Genomic DNA, 15,448 nt, shown 5'->3' on the forward strand with positions numbered 1-15,448 from the left:
TCCAATCACTCTTGGTCTCTTATAAATGTGTAAAATAGTTCCTTGTGACAATATTCATAGATTCTAAACAGATCAAGCTCTTCTTCACTCACCCCTTCTTTGGCCACCAGGAGCTGCCGTTCAGCATTCTGCTTCTTGATGTTGTAGTACTGCACCTCCACCTCATGGGTGAGCTGCAGCCACTTCTGCAGAGAGTCGGGTGGTGACCAGCTGCTCCGTGACTCCAGCTCCTTCTCTGCTTTCTTCAATGCCATGCGCACCTGTAACCAATGATGAGCAATAGATAACATGTGAACAGGCACATGATCATACATGTTGTATCACTTTATCAAATACCAGAGGACATTTTTTCTGTTGTATCTTCAACATTTCAGATTCTTTAGATTTGCACATGTTTTGAGAATGTGCAACCCGAACACTAAACCTCTGAATACTATCTTATGTAGCTCAAACTTACAGACACTTCTCAATCTAACACACTTCAAACTTCAACCTGACTTTAAACCACGTCTACTGTAACCCAAAGCGTCTTATGACACAGCTGAATCTGAAGGCCTTCCAGGTTTCTTGTTTATCCCTGTGTTGCAGAATGAGAAACAAACTGTGACAGAGGTGTCTGAATAAGATCACTGTGATAGTCCCTCAAACAAATACTCATGTGTTTTGCTTCCTTGTGTGGGCTGTGCTGTGCTGCCACTGCCAATATTTCTAATGGACAAAGACTTCAGTGGGTGTATTTATACTATAGCAAGTGTGAATCTGATAGACCTAAACATACTGTGCAGTTTGCACCTTGAAGTTCATGAAATATACTCTGGCAATTTCTGTGTTTTTTCCTTTGAGCTGGATGTGAAGATTTTCTTAATTTCCACCACAAACATCATCATTTTTCTTTTCATGCAGTACCTGCTCCAGCTCCTCTTCAGCATACTTCTGGCGACTCAGTTCGTTCTCTGTGCCCTCTCGGAGCTCTCGCAGGCGTTGAGCCTCCTGCTTGGCTGTGATGATCTCGTCCGTCAGCTTCTGCTCAAGGTTGACCTTCTCCACTTCTACCGTACGGTGCTCCTCCTGTGCGATCTGCAGCCTGGTAACAACGAGAGGGAAAAGAAAGGGAAAACAGTGAACTCTTTGGTTTGTGTTGGAAAGAAGAAACCAGTGGGTGCTTAATGAGGCCAAACAAAAGAGATGGGAGAATAGTAGGTGCTGGTGTTATTATCTGTAGGCAGGCATGATGTGTAAGCAAGTATGTGTGGTATGTAGGACTTGCATCAGCCATGCATGACCGGAAACAATGGCTAACATGCAGAAAGCTTAGAGAAACGGTCAGCTGCTGGGCAGCCCACAATAAACTGACATCAGAGGGAGCAGAGCCAGGAATGAGAACAGCTGCCAGTGTGTAACTTTAGAACAGCGCAGTGTTAGTGCCCAATGCTCCTGTACTGTCCAGGACTAACGCTCCGGTCTGTATGTGGGATATTTTTAAACTGTCCTCTTAAGAAAAGCCTGCTTTTAAAGGAGGGGCTTGTCACCCATGATGTAATTATTTAACACTCATATTTTAAGAAACTGTATCATTACTGTAGACTCATTTATAATCTCCCCTTCATCTTTCAACTGTTTGGAAGTATGTTGGAACATAATGTTTATTTTAAAAGGAAATAGACAAGTTCATTTGGTCTGTTTCGCTAATCAGGCCTGAGACTGGGCTCTCAGGTAATAATAAAAAATGGGCTGATCAGTCCTTTACCTAATTAAAACAGTCCTTTACCTAACTTGGCAACACAATACTCAAACTTATAACATCTACAAACAAAATGCTCCTGACATTAAAGGCAGGAAGTAAAGTCTCTATATCCCTCACTGGAGAGAAGCCTTGTCCTCCTCTCAGGCCAAACACATCACAGAGAAGAGCAGAGAAATGAAAGATGAGCCTCTGAGCTTACTATGGAAAATGTGGGTGGTGGGCAGTCCTGCTAATGCTTTCGACCCTGACCTCTGCCGTTCTTTAGCTAAGATTCAAAAGCACTGGCAGAGCTACAATGACCAGACAGAAGACGCCAACCGCTGTTTCACCTGCCCTGCAATGCAGGGCTCAGAGGACGCAGACACACTGTCTCTGCAGACTCTGCAGGAGAAGGTGAATAATGACCCACACCTTTTTCTACACTGAGACTTGTGCATGTAAAATCTTTTCTTTTTTTTTTTTACTTCATAACATTATTTTTTTCAAAGAGGCTTATCTTGCCTATCACTCCATTTGTTGTTGTCCTTGTCACAAGTCTGTTCAGGGCTGTCTGTGTGCACGTCACTCCCCCCATCCAAATGTTGGTGACTTAGCACGAGAGCTGACATGTTACGCAGTCATGTTTAACACCATTTCCAACCAGTGAGACAGAGGCTGGGTCAGTCAGAGCTGTAAAAGGCACCCAGGAAATCCAGGTCCAGTGAAAGCCTCCTCCCACTGTCTCCCATCACGGGAGCCATGGCTTGGCCAGGCTACATGATACCACCACAGGATCTGCTTGAAGGTATGGAAAGAGAGCAGCTGGCAGCAGGGATCAGGAAGAAAGGCACGGCCACAGACAGAGGACATACCTCTCTCTCTCCCTCCCTCCCTCCCTCTAAAAACATTCACCATGTGACTAAAAACTTGGCTTGCTCACCACATTGACGGACAATATAACACAATATCCTTCTTACTCTCACAGTGTCTGTTGGATCAGCTTCCTGGTATGTGTTACGTCCGGGTTTTGACTTTAACTCTCTGACCCAACTCTGTTAAAGTCTAAGAGTCAGAGTCATGTGCTGACAGCAGACGAATTGGCCCTGCTGAACTTTGTTAAAGATTGATGTTTGATTATAAACACACGGGACTAAAACAGCAGCTTCTGAGAACCTCTGCTATAATGAATAGTCAACATAAAAAATGATGATGCCTCATGGGACATTGTCTACTTCATGACAAACAGGACAATTGTTCTGCTTGCTCTCACACTGAGCTCGTCCTCCATGGAGAGGGTTTAAATGTCATTGCACAACATTATTGTTCTGCAGATAAGTTGTGCTGCAGTGCCAAATAAAAGGCACACATTTTGGGATGAAGGATGTGATGTAATGTCTGCAGTGGTGATGGTACTGCGTATATGGTAGCACGGTCATTTAGGTTCCAGACTGAATAATGTCTATACTTAAAGATGAATTCAAACCGCTATGGTTTAATCGGCACAACAGAATTAGGTATGAGCATAGACTGTAGAAATAATGGACGTAGTATCCGTGACGTCACCCATCTGTTCCTGAGCGCTGTTTTGAAGCCAATCATCAGCAGGAACCATATTGGAAATGCTGAACTCATCCAAAAGAGTGTGACGTAAAGAGGCAGGGTTTGAGTCTCCGAGCCAACAGCTATGTGTTCCCGCTTGTCAATCAAGTCAGTCATGTCCTTATTTAGGCAAAACTCGTAATCTTAATATCTTCTGAACTGTAGTGTTGGAAAAAAATTCACCCCCGTACAGTGTGTGCCGATAGAGAAATTAGCTACGTAGACCAAAGCCATTTTTTGTACCAGGCTGTAAACATGTTTATTTCTGCTGCAAAGATCGTCTTTTTTGAATTGGTGTGTATATTGTTTCTAGGGATGCACGATATATCGGCATTAATATCGGTATCGGCCGATGTTTGTCATTTTTTAACATATCGGCATCGGTCTGATGAGTAAAATTGGGACGATATTAACAACCGATGTTTATTTCCGTCTAGTTGCTGTTTGTGTAGTGTGCCGGGAGGGGGAGGGGGATTTGGCCATGTGGTATCTGTTTGGGCATGTGACAGTGACACTGCAACACGGAATTGTGGGGGGTGAAACTAAAACGAAGAAAAAATGTCAGCGGTGTGTTCGTTTTTTACGGTGTCGATTGAAGATACTCGAAAAGCAGTATGCAACACTTGCAAAGTCGAGGTAATGCGAGGGGGATGCCGCGTCAAGTCATTCAACACAACAAATTTAATATGTCACTTGAAAAACCGCCATCCAGAAGTTCACAAACAATGGCAGGAAGCTAACGCTGCCAACGTTAGCCAGAAGGCAAAAACAACAGCAGCAGCCGCAGTTGGGAGCCCTATACAGCAAGTACTCGACCAAACCAAGAAATTTGCCAAGGACAGCGCAAAAGCCAGGTCAATAACGAATAAGGTAATGGAAATGATTGCTCTTGACGACCAGCCATTTTCCATAGTGGAGGACAGAGGATTTCGGCGGTTGATGGAGCATATTGAACCCCGCTACAGCCTTCCAAGTCGGCGCTACTTTTCCGACGTTTCCCTCCCTGCTTTGCACGAAGTCGTGGCCACGCATATCCACAAATTGTTGGACAATGTGACTGACATTAGTTTCACTACGGATATATGGAGTTCGGACGTAAGTCAGATGAGTATGTTGAGCCTTACTGCTCAGTGGATTGATGAAAACTTTGAAATGAAGAGAGCTGTTTTGCATGCACAAGAGTTTGCAGGATCGCATACTGGGGCTGCCATCGCTAGCGCATTTGACTCCATGTTTGCTCAGTGGAAAATTAAAAAAGACAATGTGCATGTTGTGCTTCGCGACAATGCTCGGAATATGCAGAAGGCAATGGACGAGTGCGGCGTTAAAAGCCTGGGCTGCATGGCTCATACGCTGCAGCTAGCAGTGCATAACGGAGTGTTAAGCCAGAGGAGCATCTCTGACTGTGTGGCTATTGGAAGGAAAATAGTCGGACATTTTCGCCACTCTCAACTCGCCACCTCTCGACTGAGAATCATACAGCAAGAGTTAGGCATGAAACCCAAGATGCTACAACAAGATGTCACAACCAGGTGGAATAGTACTTTTTATATGATGAAAAGTTTACTGGATCAGAAGCGCGCACTTGGTGTGTATGGAGCAGATCATGAGCTGCCTGCTTGTTTCAGCGCATATCAGTGGGGCCTCGTTGAAAACATGACCACGCTTCTCACTCCATTTGAACAATTAACGAGGGAGATCAGCTCACACTTGGCTACTGCTGCGGACGTGATTCCCTCTGTTGTGGCGCTGAAACGTTTGCTGAGCAAGACGGCTGACACAGACAGTGGCGTCGGCACAGCAAAGAGCACTCTACTGGAAGCTGTGAACGAGCGATTTGGAAGCGCTTTCTCCGAGCCGCTTTACTACTTGGCAACGATCCTTGACCCTAGGTACAAAGACCGTTATTTTGACACGGTCACCAAGCAAGCGGCTGTAAATATGCTCCAGAAGCAAGTGGACAAAATGACGCACAGCGACAGAACTACGGAGACACCGGACACAGAAGAACCTCAAGAGAAGAAGATAAGAACAAGCGACGAGGGTGGAAAGTCGCTGCTGGACATGTATGATGAAATTCTGGAGGAAAACTTGATCATGGAACAGCACGCAGGCCTGACGAGCCGCACAAGTGTGCAGGTATAGTATTATCAGATCCTGTCTCTTATTCAAATAATGAAGCCTGTTAGAATCCTTTGTGTAATGATTTTGTATTTTTTATTAATGTGCTGTACATTCTATAGAGTTACTAGTCAATTTAATTAAATAAAAAAAAACTAATTGTTAAGAAATACCGTATTTAGTAATGCTTCTCTGCCCTCTTGTGGTCGACCTTTAGCACTGGTCATCTGCTCAGAGCAAAGTTCAACAAAGCTCTTAAGAGGAAAATGTTGTAATGTCCAGATTGCTGGTAATTTATCAGACATACATAGTAATACACTTGTCTACATTTCTGTAGGTGCATGGCTATTTGAGTGAGGCCCCCATCCCCAGAAATGAGAGCCCACTGAAGTATTGGAAAAGCAACTTGTCTCGCTTTCCTGCCCTGGCCAAAGCAGCATGCAAGTACCTTTCAGCTCCATGTACAAGTGTGGACAGCGAACGTCTCTTCTCTGCTGCATCACACATTGTTGATGAAAAAAGAAACAGGATCCAGTGTGAGAAAGCAGAAATGCTTCTCTTTGTCAAAAAAAACCTGCCTTTGCTGATGAAGGAGGCCTAGACTTTAACCTACAGTGTCATGTGGAAACCCTGTTTCAGTGTTTGGGACATTAATTTGAGTACATTGTGGCTGCTTTAAGTTGGTAAATGTACACAGACTACCATGTCTTTTGAGTTAGTTATGTCACAGTTCTAATATTTTGATTTAGCATTTTTATAGATAGGACTTGAAATTGACTTGCACTGATTTGCACCTGTATAGTGTTTTTTATGTTTGCTTGGTGGAAACATTGTTTCAGTGTTGGGACATTTACTTGAAAATTACAGTGCAAGTTGGAACTGACAGTCAGGACATGTTTTTGATATTTTTGATTTAGCCTTTTCACAGATTTGAGTTGAAATGCAGTGGAGCTTAAAACTTGTTTTGCAATTTAATAAATGCCTGGTTGCCATGAATACTGGTAAGTTTGTTAAGGTAACTTTTTCAGGATTTTATTTTGATTTATGATCATTTTTGTAATTTATGATCCAGACATTCTCACAGGAGTTTTGTGAGTTGAGGGGTTTAATTACACACTTGCTACAAGTTGTGAGGGTTGCTAAAAAGTAACACTGTTGGTTACTTGTGTTTTATGGTAGCCCTGTAACCTTCTTATTTAGAAGTGAAACACCTTTTGAAAATAAAGGAAGACATTCAAGAATTCTGTTTGCATGATTTTAAGTCTGTACAAAATTTTGTCATCTCAGAAACTTTATTTTTTTTTAACATATATCGATATCGGTAAATATCGGTTATCGGACATAACAGAAATATTAATATCGGATATCGGTATCGGCCAACATTTTCATATCGGTGCATCCCTAATTGTTTCCGGTGTTTCTGCAGCCAGCCTCAAGCGGACTCTCGATGAACTGCAGTTTATAACACTTGACTTCAGCATGGGCTTCATATTTTGAGACCGGAGGTTCCCGCTTGGGTATGAGCAATTAGCTCCTCCACAAGAAAGTCAGAGCACACTTTCCAGTTGGCAGTGGCAGGTGTGTTTTCAAAGCTAATCAGAGTATAAGCTGCAGAGGAAGCTCACTGCTCACTGCTGACCTGGAAGTTTATCAAAGGATAAGTTTGACCTGAATGGTTTGTCCTCTCTGACAATCAACTGCTCTTTTGGTCAGAGCCAACAAATATTCTCTCCACTCCCTTTATTCTCTTCTGATAAAGGACTGAAGAGCATACAGGAGATCAAGAGGCAACCTCAGGTCTCAAAGTATGAAGCCAATGCGGAACTGCTATAAACTGCAGTTCATCGAGAATCAACTTGAGGCTGGCTGCAGAAAGACCGGAAACCACATAGACACCCATTCAAAAAAGACGATCTTTGTAGCAGAAATAAACATCTTTACAGCCTGGTTCAAAAAAACAGCTTGAGTCTACATAGCTAATTTTGCTATTGGCACACACTGTACGGGGGGTGATTTTTTTTGACTGACTTGATTGACAGGCAGGAACACATAGCTGTTGGCTAAGAGGCTCAAACCCCGCCTCTTTACCTCACACTAAGTTAGGTTGATTTCAACATTTCCAATATGGCTCTCGCCGACGATTGGCTTCAAAACAGCTCTCAGGAACAGATGGGTGACTTCACGGATACTATGTCCATTATTTATACAGTCTACGGTTTGACCTGAATGGTTTGTCCTCTCTGACAATCAACTGCCCTTTTGGTCGGGCAGATCCCACAAATATTCTCTCCACTCCCTTTTCCTCTGATAAAAGGCTGAAGTACATATACAGTAGATAGAATACATGAGATACCGCATTGTCTGAGGAAGAGGCGTTCCTGTTCAGAAAAAGAGGAATATGAGGCCGACACAAACACCAGACCTTGTTTAGTGAGTAAAAGCTTACTCGTCTTTCTGGTCAATTTGCAGTTCATCAGTACACATCGGCTCATGTTTCAAAGCCCTGCGTCTCCCAAACAGCCAGCTGATACAAAGAGTAACTCATGAGGGTGATACAACAGACTGAACAGAGAGAGAGAAGGATGAGCTGCATAAAAAAACTTTTAATGTCCCAAAGCTTCAGGACAGGAATGTAATGCAGTCATGTGGCAACGCCCAGCAGTCACTGCTCCACCTTACTCTGGCAAGCCTTTCCCTGGTTCAAACAACACACAACATCCACGGAGATGACACACTTTCCATTTTCACCACTCCAACTGGCTTATTTGACTATCTGCATGAGGGCTGCAACAGATCACAAGGCTTATGGTTTGGTTTACAGATCAAGGATCATTTTTCAGATTTGCAAAAAAAACCAAACAGATGTTAAGTAACTTTTCTACTCTCACTGAGGCATGGCAATGACTGTGCATTTCAAGGCACAACGAATCAAGATGTACTCCGAGCATTTCAATAACTGGGCTTTCCTCTAAGATGATTATGCAACAAGAAGCCTGATACAACTGAGATAAGGGCTTATGGTGTTGCTGTGTTCTCTGTATTATTCAAATGTCTCATTATTTTCCTAACATCCAACAAACACTGGAGTTTGTGCTCTCATCTCCCCTAACTCACACGCTCAGAGCAAGCAGGGGCAGGGCTGACACACACAGAGTCAGGCATCTTACTCATGCTTGTATTGATTTGAAGCAGAGGACGGTGCTTGAGGAGACAGTTAAAGCCAGTAACTACTTGTTATAACTTGTTGTTCACTGTGATAACTCTTCAAATCGATTCACGGATCATCGTTAAGCATGAGGGGGTTTCTGTACGGGCATGGACCAGCTGGGAACTGTAGCATCACTCATCTGCATCAGGTCAAATTCAACTTTGTGAGCAATTTTAAGACTTCAGAGTTCCATTAAATGCTTTGGGAAAAAATAGTGATATAGCATAAAGCCACAACATGCTCACACTGACCACCAACTGTTACTTATACAAGAGGCACAGCTGACTTGATTGACAGGCGGGAACACTGTAGCTGTTGGCTAGGAGGCTCAAACCCCGCCTCTTTACCTCACACTAAGTTAGGTTGAGTCCAACATTTCCAATATGGCTCCCACCGACGATTGGCCTCAAAACAGTGCTTCAGAAACAGATGGGTGACATCATGGATACTACGTCCAATATTTATACAGTCTATGGTTATTTCATGATCAGAGTTACTTCACTGCAGATGCAAAACAAAAACAGAAGTCCTTTCACTTTGACTTTAAACGTGATGTAGGATTTCTATTTGTGCATCTTGGTAATACCTTATCTTCTTAAAACCCCTGCCCTGTGTACGAGGTGAAGCCCTGTTTGAGTATCCTTTAAAGGTAAAACAGGAGACAGTGCCGGCTTAAAAGCACATTCCATTCCTTGCAGTATTAACAGGACCAAAATAGTCCGATTTGTGTTATAATCTTCAAATTTTGCCAACTAGTGTAAGTCATTCAATCATTCAGGCAGCAATAACCTGCTTGTCCAGCTGTGAGCATGAAGGATGACATGTCAGAACAAATGCTGGCAGCAGTGATGGCAGTCATCTTAACAAACAACATTCACAGGTTCTGTTTAATAATGGCTTCACTGCATAGGTCAGATAGGGAGATGTACTTACCAAGTGATAAAAAGATCTGCACTGACTTGTTTTGCTTGATGTCAAGGGGCAAAAGTACCTGAGGTCGAACCATCTCTGCCTGTTCCTCTAACATGCAGCAGCTCAATAAGAATCACTGAGCTCCATATTGTATTATACAGACTCAGAAGTTCATGCTGGAGAGAAAATTGATCACCAAACCAAGAACTAAGGGAAGTCTGATGCAGAGTTGCAGCTGATGTTACCAGCAGTAACCCCAACATGTTCAATTAATCATTAAAGCCAAACATCTCGTCTTCAGCACAACATCTCCGCCTTTAAAGCAGAAGATAACTGAGCTGTCTGTGATTTTATGGAAGTACTTGGAGCCAGCCAAACACTGATGATCTCCCCAGTCTCCACTCAACTGAGTTATGATACGCAGACACACTCGGGACTTAGACTACTGCCTGTCTGCTTCAGTTGAGTAAAACCTGGACTAAAGAATGCTTCAGCATTAAATCCTGTTCCATATTCACGGCTGAAAATAGAGCTTTTAGAAGTCATCACAGAAGGTAACTCAATATTCCTACCATTCCAAATGTAAGCTTCTTGTAATCAAAACTTTATCAAACTAAGCTTGGGAGTTAGCTTGTGAATGTAATGCTTATTCAAGCCCATCCTTAAGTCAATATTAAAGCTTCCAACTAAAACACAGCTCACAGAGCTCACAGAGCTCACAGAACCAGAAATGATGAGTCCTTATTCAAGTTGTAGACACAACTCCGCCCCCAAAGTCTCCAAAGTTGCTCATTCACACGTCGCTCACAGCGTGAAGTCTTCTCTGTCACATGGGGGGTTGCTAGGCAAGGTGGGACAGTGTTGCAAAGTAGGACATGACATCAGAAGCATCCTGTGAAAGCCACAGAGTAAACACAACAGAGACCTACGCTATGGTGACTGTTTTGTATTTCTATCAGTGCTTCTTGTTGACAGGCGGATGTGCTGTTCTCATCTTGAAAACGATTGTCCTTCCTAAAACTGAGAAGTTTTGATTCAGCCTGTTACGTGCCCCTCTTCTGGGTTTAGACCAGTCACATGATCCCCCCCCCCCTCCTTCTTGTGAATTGTCCTGCTGCTTTCACACACCAGGTCACCTGACTTCTTATAGACTAGGGGCCGGCAGGAAAAAGTCAGGGTTAATTCGGGGATACAATTTTGGTTGTTCGCATTCACACATGACGCAGCCCATGCTGAGAATATGGGAAAGTGTTCAGGAGTTTTGTGCATGTGTGAATACAGCTTTAGACTCAAGTGGCACTGACTTTTCCTTGAATCATTATTGTATTTGTATCATATGAGTCTTAATAAAGTAGATAAACTTCATTTAGGTCAGTTCATGTGAGGTGATTGGTCTAAAGGCCGGTCCCATAAATCAAAGTGAAGCTCTTGGAGTCAGTTTTTTCACTTCCTATTTTAGAACAATGTGTCTCTGTGCACACAATCCTGAGAAGGTTAGGCCTGAATTATGACTCCGAGCTTATTTATAGGATTCATAACCACTACATTTAAATTCTTAACAAGCGGTCTCCTGTGAGTGATTTTACTATACAGATAAGACGTACCCGACAGGAATCCCTCCGGCTACCTCCTCTGAATGAAAGTCTACTTCAGTTTAGACCAGAAGAAAAAAAACATTTGTGCAATAAGACTTTCACCTGCAGGGGAAGTGAGTGAGCATCAGTACAATATCACACACAAAAGGCCTTCAAAATAATAATAAGTGAGGGTGTTGCATCAACCATCATGAAGTTATCTAAACAAGCGGCTGTTAGTGTGTCAGGGTGACCTCAGCTCATATGTTTTAGGATGTTCAGTGCACAGATAGCAGCAGACACAGAACGTCACAGCAGCAGCAGGAGGAGGTGGAGGAGAAAAACCTCTGACTTATTTAGTGTTTAGCCTTGAACCCACACTGGATGAGTGAAACAAACAGCAAGGGATGTGTGAGGAATGTTTCAACACACATGCAAGTACCAAGTGTGGGGTTGTCATTCCAGCTCTTGTTGCTGTCAGTTTAAAGGTTGATGACTAGTATGAAGCAATAACACCTGGATGGTATGTGTTGGTAACACAGTTTGGTGTGTGTGTGTGTGTGTGTGTGTGTGTGTGTGTGTGTGTGTGTGTGTGTGTGTGTGTGTGTGTGTGTGTGTGTGTGTGTGTGTGTGTGTGTGTGTGTGTGTGTGTGTGTGTGGGAAAACCCCTCACTTCTGCTGTAGGTCATGCAGACTCTGCTCAGCTCTCTGCAGGCCCTCCAGGTCCTTCATCATCTTCTTCATGTGGTCCTTGGAGTAGCGGTTTTGGATGTAGGCAAACCAGCAGCCACCCATGCCAATGACTATTGACACCACCAGCATGAAGTCCTTCAAGTGGTTGTGTCGATTCACTGAAACAAAAACAAACAAAGTAATAACAAAGCTTCAAGAAGTCAGGGTGCATTTCAGCTTGGAAATCTTTATCTTTATCTTTATCAAGATCACAAACGAAGCAGTCTAAATATGAGCAAGCTAAACAAGGATGTGGTTGGTAGTTTGCGCTTGCCTACTCATACTGCAAGTGACACAAGTAGAAGAAGAGCAGGTAGCACGAGTTCAGGTTGCAGTGAGAGGGTCCTGGTGCAAAACCTGGCTTAACAGCCTATTTCAGCCCGGTCACCAAGGCCAACAAACATGCATAGAAAACCAAACAACAGCAGCTATGACATTAAGATACACATGCTGAGCTATGTATTAAACCCTGGCTGTCATTCCCCTGAAGTGTCAGTATGCTCTTGCGTTGTCATTGTAAGGGATTCAGAGCTATAACTGTCACAGCAGCTTGAAAGCATCCATCCCATTTGTGGATCAGATTCAGGCCAAGACTTTAAGCGAGGAGAACTTTCACAAAAGGCCATCTTAAAATAGAAGTTTGGGTTTAATTAAGTCCATTTGTCATTTCAGGAGTCAGAAGAGCACTGTCATGCAGCAATTTTAACACTGCCTGTGTTTCTGGCCTGCAAGATGCGAGAACAAGGAGGCAAGTTTTTCTTGCAAAACCTGCAAAAGGGGGGTGTGGGGAGGGATGTCAAAAACATGACTTGTACTTCCTGGAGTGAGACAAAAAGGAAGTTAAATTAGGAGCAAAAGAAAACAATACAGGTTTGCTTCTCTTTAGATGTAATCAGGTCATACCATTGTTCTTTAGAAACAGAGTGTCTGCTGTTAACAAAGAGCCAAATCAAACATCTTTATGCATCTATATTTTACCCCAAACACACAAACTCTCTCTGTTGAATAAAAAGGCTCAACACTAAGTCTCTTTTGCTAAATGATCTTTCATAAGGCGTGCGTTTTATTGCAAATGTTGCTTGTAAAGTCTTGAGCAAACATGGTTTAATCAGAGGAAAGGAAGTCTGACTGGCCATGCCTGCTATTGTGTCAAAGAATGTACCAGAAGTGAGACACACAAAAATCTACAGCTGTGAACCACTGCCCTTTTTTTCTCAATTTCCTTCATTTAAAAATACAAGAAGGAGGCTTTCACTACGCTTCACATGGGCGAGTGTTTTCCCAGATCATCATTATTTCACCACCAAGAACACAACTTCCCCAAAATGAGGTTACAATATTAAAACGAAGTCAATGTGTGCTAAATTTCTCCTGGGTCTTCATAGTTCCTGAGCACAGCTGCTTTAAGGAAGCACACTATCGCACTATCTGTCCCCAACAGGAAACACAACTTGCCCTCTGTCATCTGCAGAGTCTCCTCTGCCTCTTGTGCTTGTATCACACAGCACACATTGACAGCTGCACAGAAATACCACCAAGAGAGAAAAAAAGTGACATCTGATTAACCTCAAAAGTGAGAACGACTGAACCGAACTGTGCACGAGGTCATCATCACACCACTGCCCACTTCTTTGGAATGAACCCATTGTGCGATGTGTCTTAAAATGCTGCTCGTATGAACAGCCAGTGTGACTACTCGTGGGACCCCTGGCGATTAAGAGGCTGTCAAAGCCAGACAGCGCGCGCTCCTGTCTTCCTTTGGGCGTGACTTCAACAAAACACATCCACAATGACACATGCCAGGCACAGACCGCTACACACTTCTTCTTTTCAATGCAAATGCCTGCTTTCTATGAAGGTTCATTGCATTTTCACCTTTTGTTCCACGTATGACATACATCTGTTTTCAAATATGAAGTCTTACTTTAACTTGAGTTGTTCTCCAGAAGATGAAACTCCAGGCTAAGAAGTTTAAGCCCTGTATTAATACTGAAGTACACTCTATAGATTATTATTTCACCAAGAGTAGTATTACCCTGACTACTCTGTTAAGCAAAATGTCAAATTTTACAGACACACTGAAATTAAGCACTTTCATGAAAATACATTTCAGTCGCTCTCGGGTCATGTTTTCCAAATGTTAACTCATACTATACAACAAGGATGTAAGGATATATCACAAGGTGGTAAAAAATTGATACAAATAAGGGTGGATTAAAATCAATGCAACATAATTTGTATCTGGATATTATTTTTAAACAGTAGAAGGCGCTATCTGCATTATACTCCGCTTGTTCAACATCATTGAGTCTCTTCAAAACCAGCTGACCGAAGGTGTTGCACACAGCGGATGCTCAGCTGGGGGCTGCAGCTGAGTGACAGGTCTCCATGAGCGCTTTTTTTCTCCTGTGCCGAACTGATTCTGACCCGGTTGCGCTCCCGGCTGACACCTCACCGCGTTTAAATGCTTATTTTCTCAATAAGAACGAGAAACTGGACATTGTGAGTCCTGTTCAGTTGCCCTGTTGCAGTAAATCCACATGTTGTAGTCTTCACTCTATGACCATGCATCCACGGAGGTTATTTATAAGCCTGCTCTTCAGACTGATATTCAGCATGTTAACATTTTGAACACCTCAATATGATCCGTAGCTGTTTAATAAAGTCAGTTATATCCACGATGTCATGAAGGAAAATTTGATTTAGGGGAAAAAAATGCATTTGGCATTACTTTTGACATGGAAAACGCTCACTTCTTTTCAATGATTAAACGATAATTGATCGTTAACATTTCCAAAGATCGATCAAGGGAAATACTTCAAATTTACATCTATAATTGAAAGAGATTTACCTTATTTGTTTTAATATTTAATACTTTAATTTGGGGATTGTTCACTTTCCATTTCTCTATAATTATTCTGAAACTTTCCAACAAGGTATTTTTGTTTTTTTGCAAGTTGCAGAAAAAAAGTGTGCAGTGGTTTTGTTTGAGTTACAACACACCTTAAAAATGAAAAAGGATTACTTTGTTCAAAAAGAAATAAAAGAGAAAAAATATATATAATAAAATAATAGTTATTTAAATTTTGAGTTCAATCCAGTTTTCTTGAAAATCGTGAGTGAATCGTATCGTGAACCAAAAATCGGGATTCAAATCGAATCGTGGGTTGAGTGTATCCTTACATCCCTACTATACAACTGAACCACAACTCATTCAACCTGATCTCCACACCTCTAGAAAACAGAGAAACACCTGAAGGATTCAAATCTGAAGCTACAGAACTGTAGCAGAGCACTGATAGTGGAGGAGAGGAGGATGAGTGGTGTGTTTATTTGTCTCGGTACGCAGAGGGGTATGTCTGGAATACAGAGCAGTGTGCTCCAACCTTCAGCTCACTTCTTCAATCCCTGAAACTGATACAGAAGAAGAGAACAATTCGTCCTATATCTCTCAGAGTGCTGCCTATAGTGAGTGAAGTCAGTGAGCAGATGAGTCAGTGACCAACGTGAATGAACAAACAAACAAAACCACAACACATCAGTGGGGGAAAATGGTGACGAAAAATATGAGAGCAGGAT

The 15,448-nt window shown here is 42.5% G+C and overlaps 2 protein-coding genes across 3 annotated transcripts in view; one reads left to right on the forward strand and one right to left on the reverse strand.

Annotated features, from left to right (window-relative positions):
* stim1a (stromal interaction molecule 1a) overlaps window positions 1-15,448 on the reverse strand; it is a 38,386-nt gene that overhangs the window by 6,261 nt on the left and 16,677 nt on the right. For both annotated transcript variants that reach the window (XM_034700754.1, XM_034700755.1), the window contains exons 7-9: window positions 11,811-11,988; window positions 907-1,084; window positions 93-260 (exon numbers count right to left, since the gene is read on the reverse strand). In XM_034700754.1, the coding sequence (XP_034556645.1) occupies window positions 93-260; window positions 907-1,084; window positions 11,811-11,988 (524 nt within the window). The remainder of the gene's footprint in view (window positions 1-92; window positions 261-906; window positions 1,085-11,810; window positions 11,989-15,448) is intronic.
* Window positions 3,928-6,704, forward strand: LOC117825112 (zinc finger BED domain-containing protein 4-like). Its single transcript, XM_034700756.1, has 2 exons — window positions 3,928-5,461; window positions 5,781-6,704. The coding sequence occupies exons 1-2, from the start codon at window positions 3,962-3,964 to the stop codon at window positions 6,042-6,044; spliced, it is 1,764 nt and encodes a 587-aa protein (XP_034556647.1). The 5' UTR covers window positions 3,928-3,961; the 3' UTR covers window positions 6,045-6,704.

The sequence above is a fragment of the Notolabrus celidotus genome, chromosome 14 (assembly GCF_009762535.1).
Source record: "Notolabrus celidotus isolate fNotCel1 chromosome 14, fNotCel1.pri, whole genome shotgun sequence".
Taxonomy (NCBI): Eukaryota; Metazoa; Chordata; class Actinopteri; order Labriformes; family Labridae; genus Notolabrus; species Notolabrus celidotus.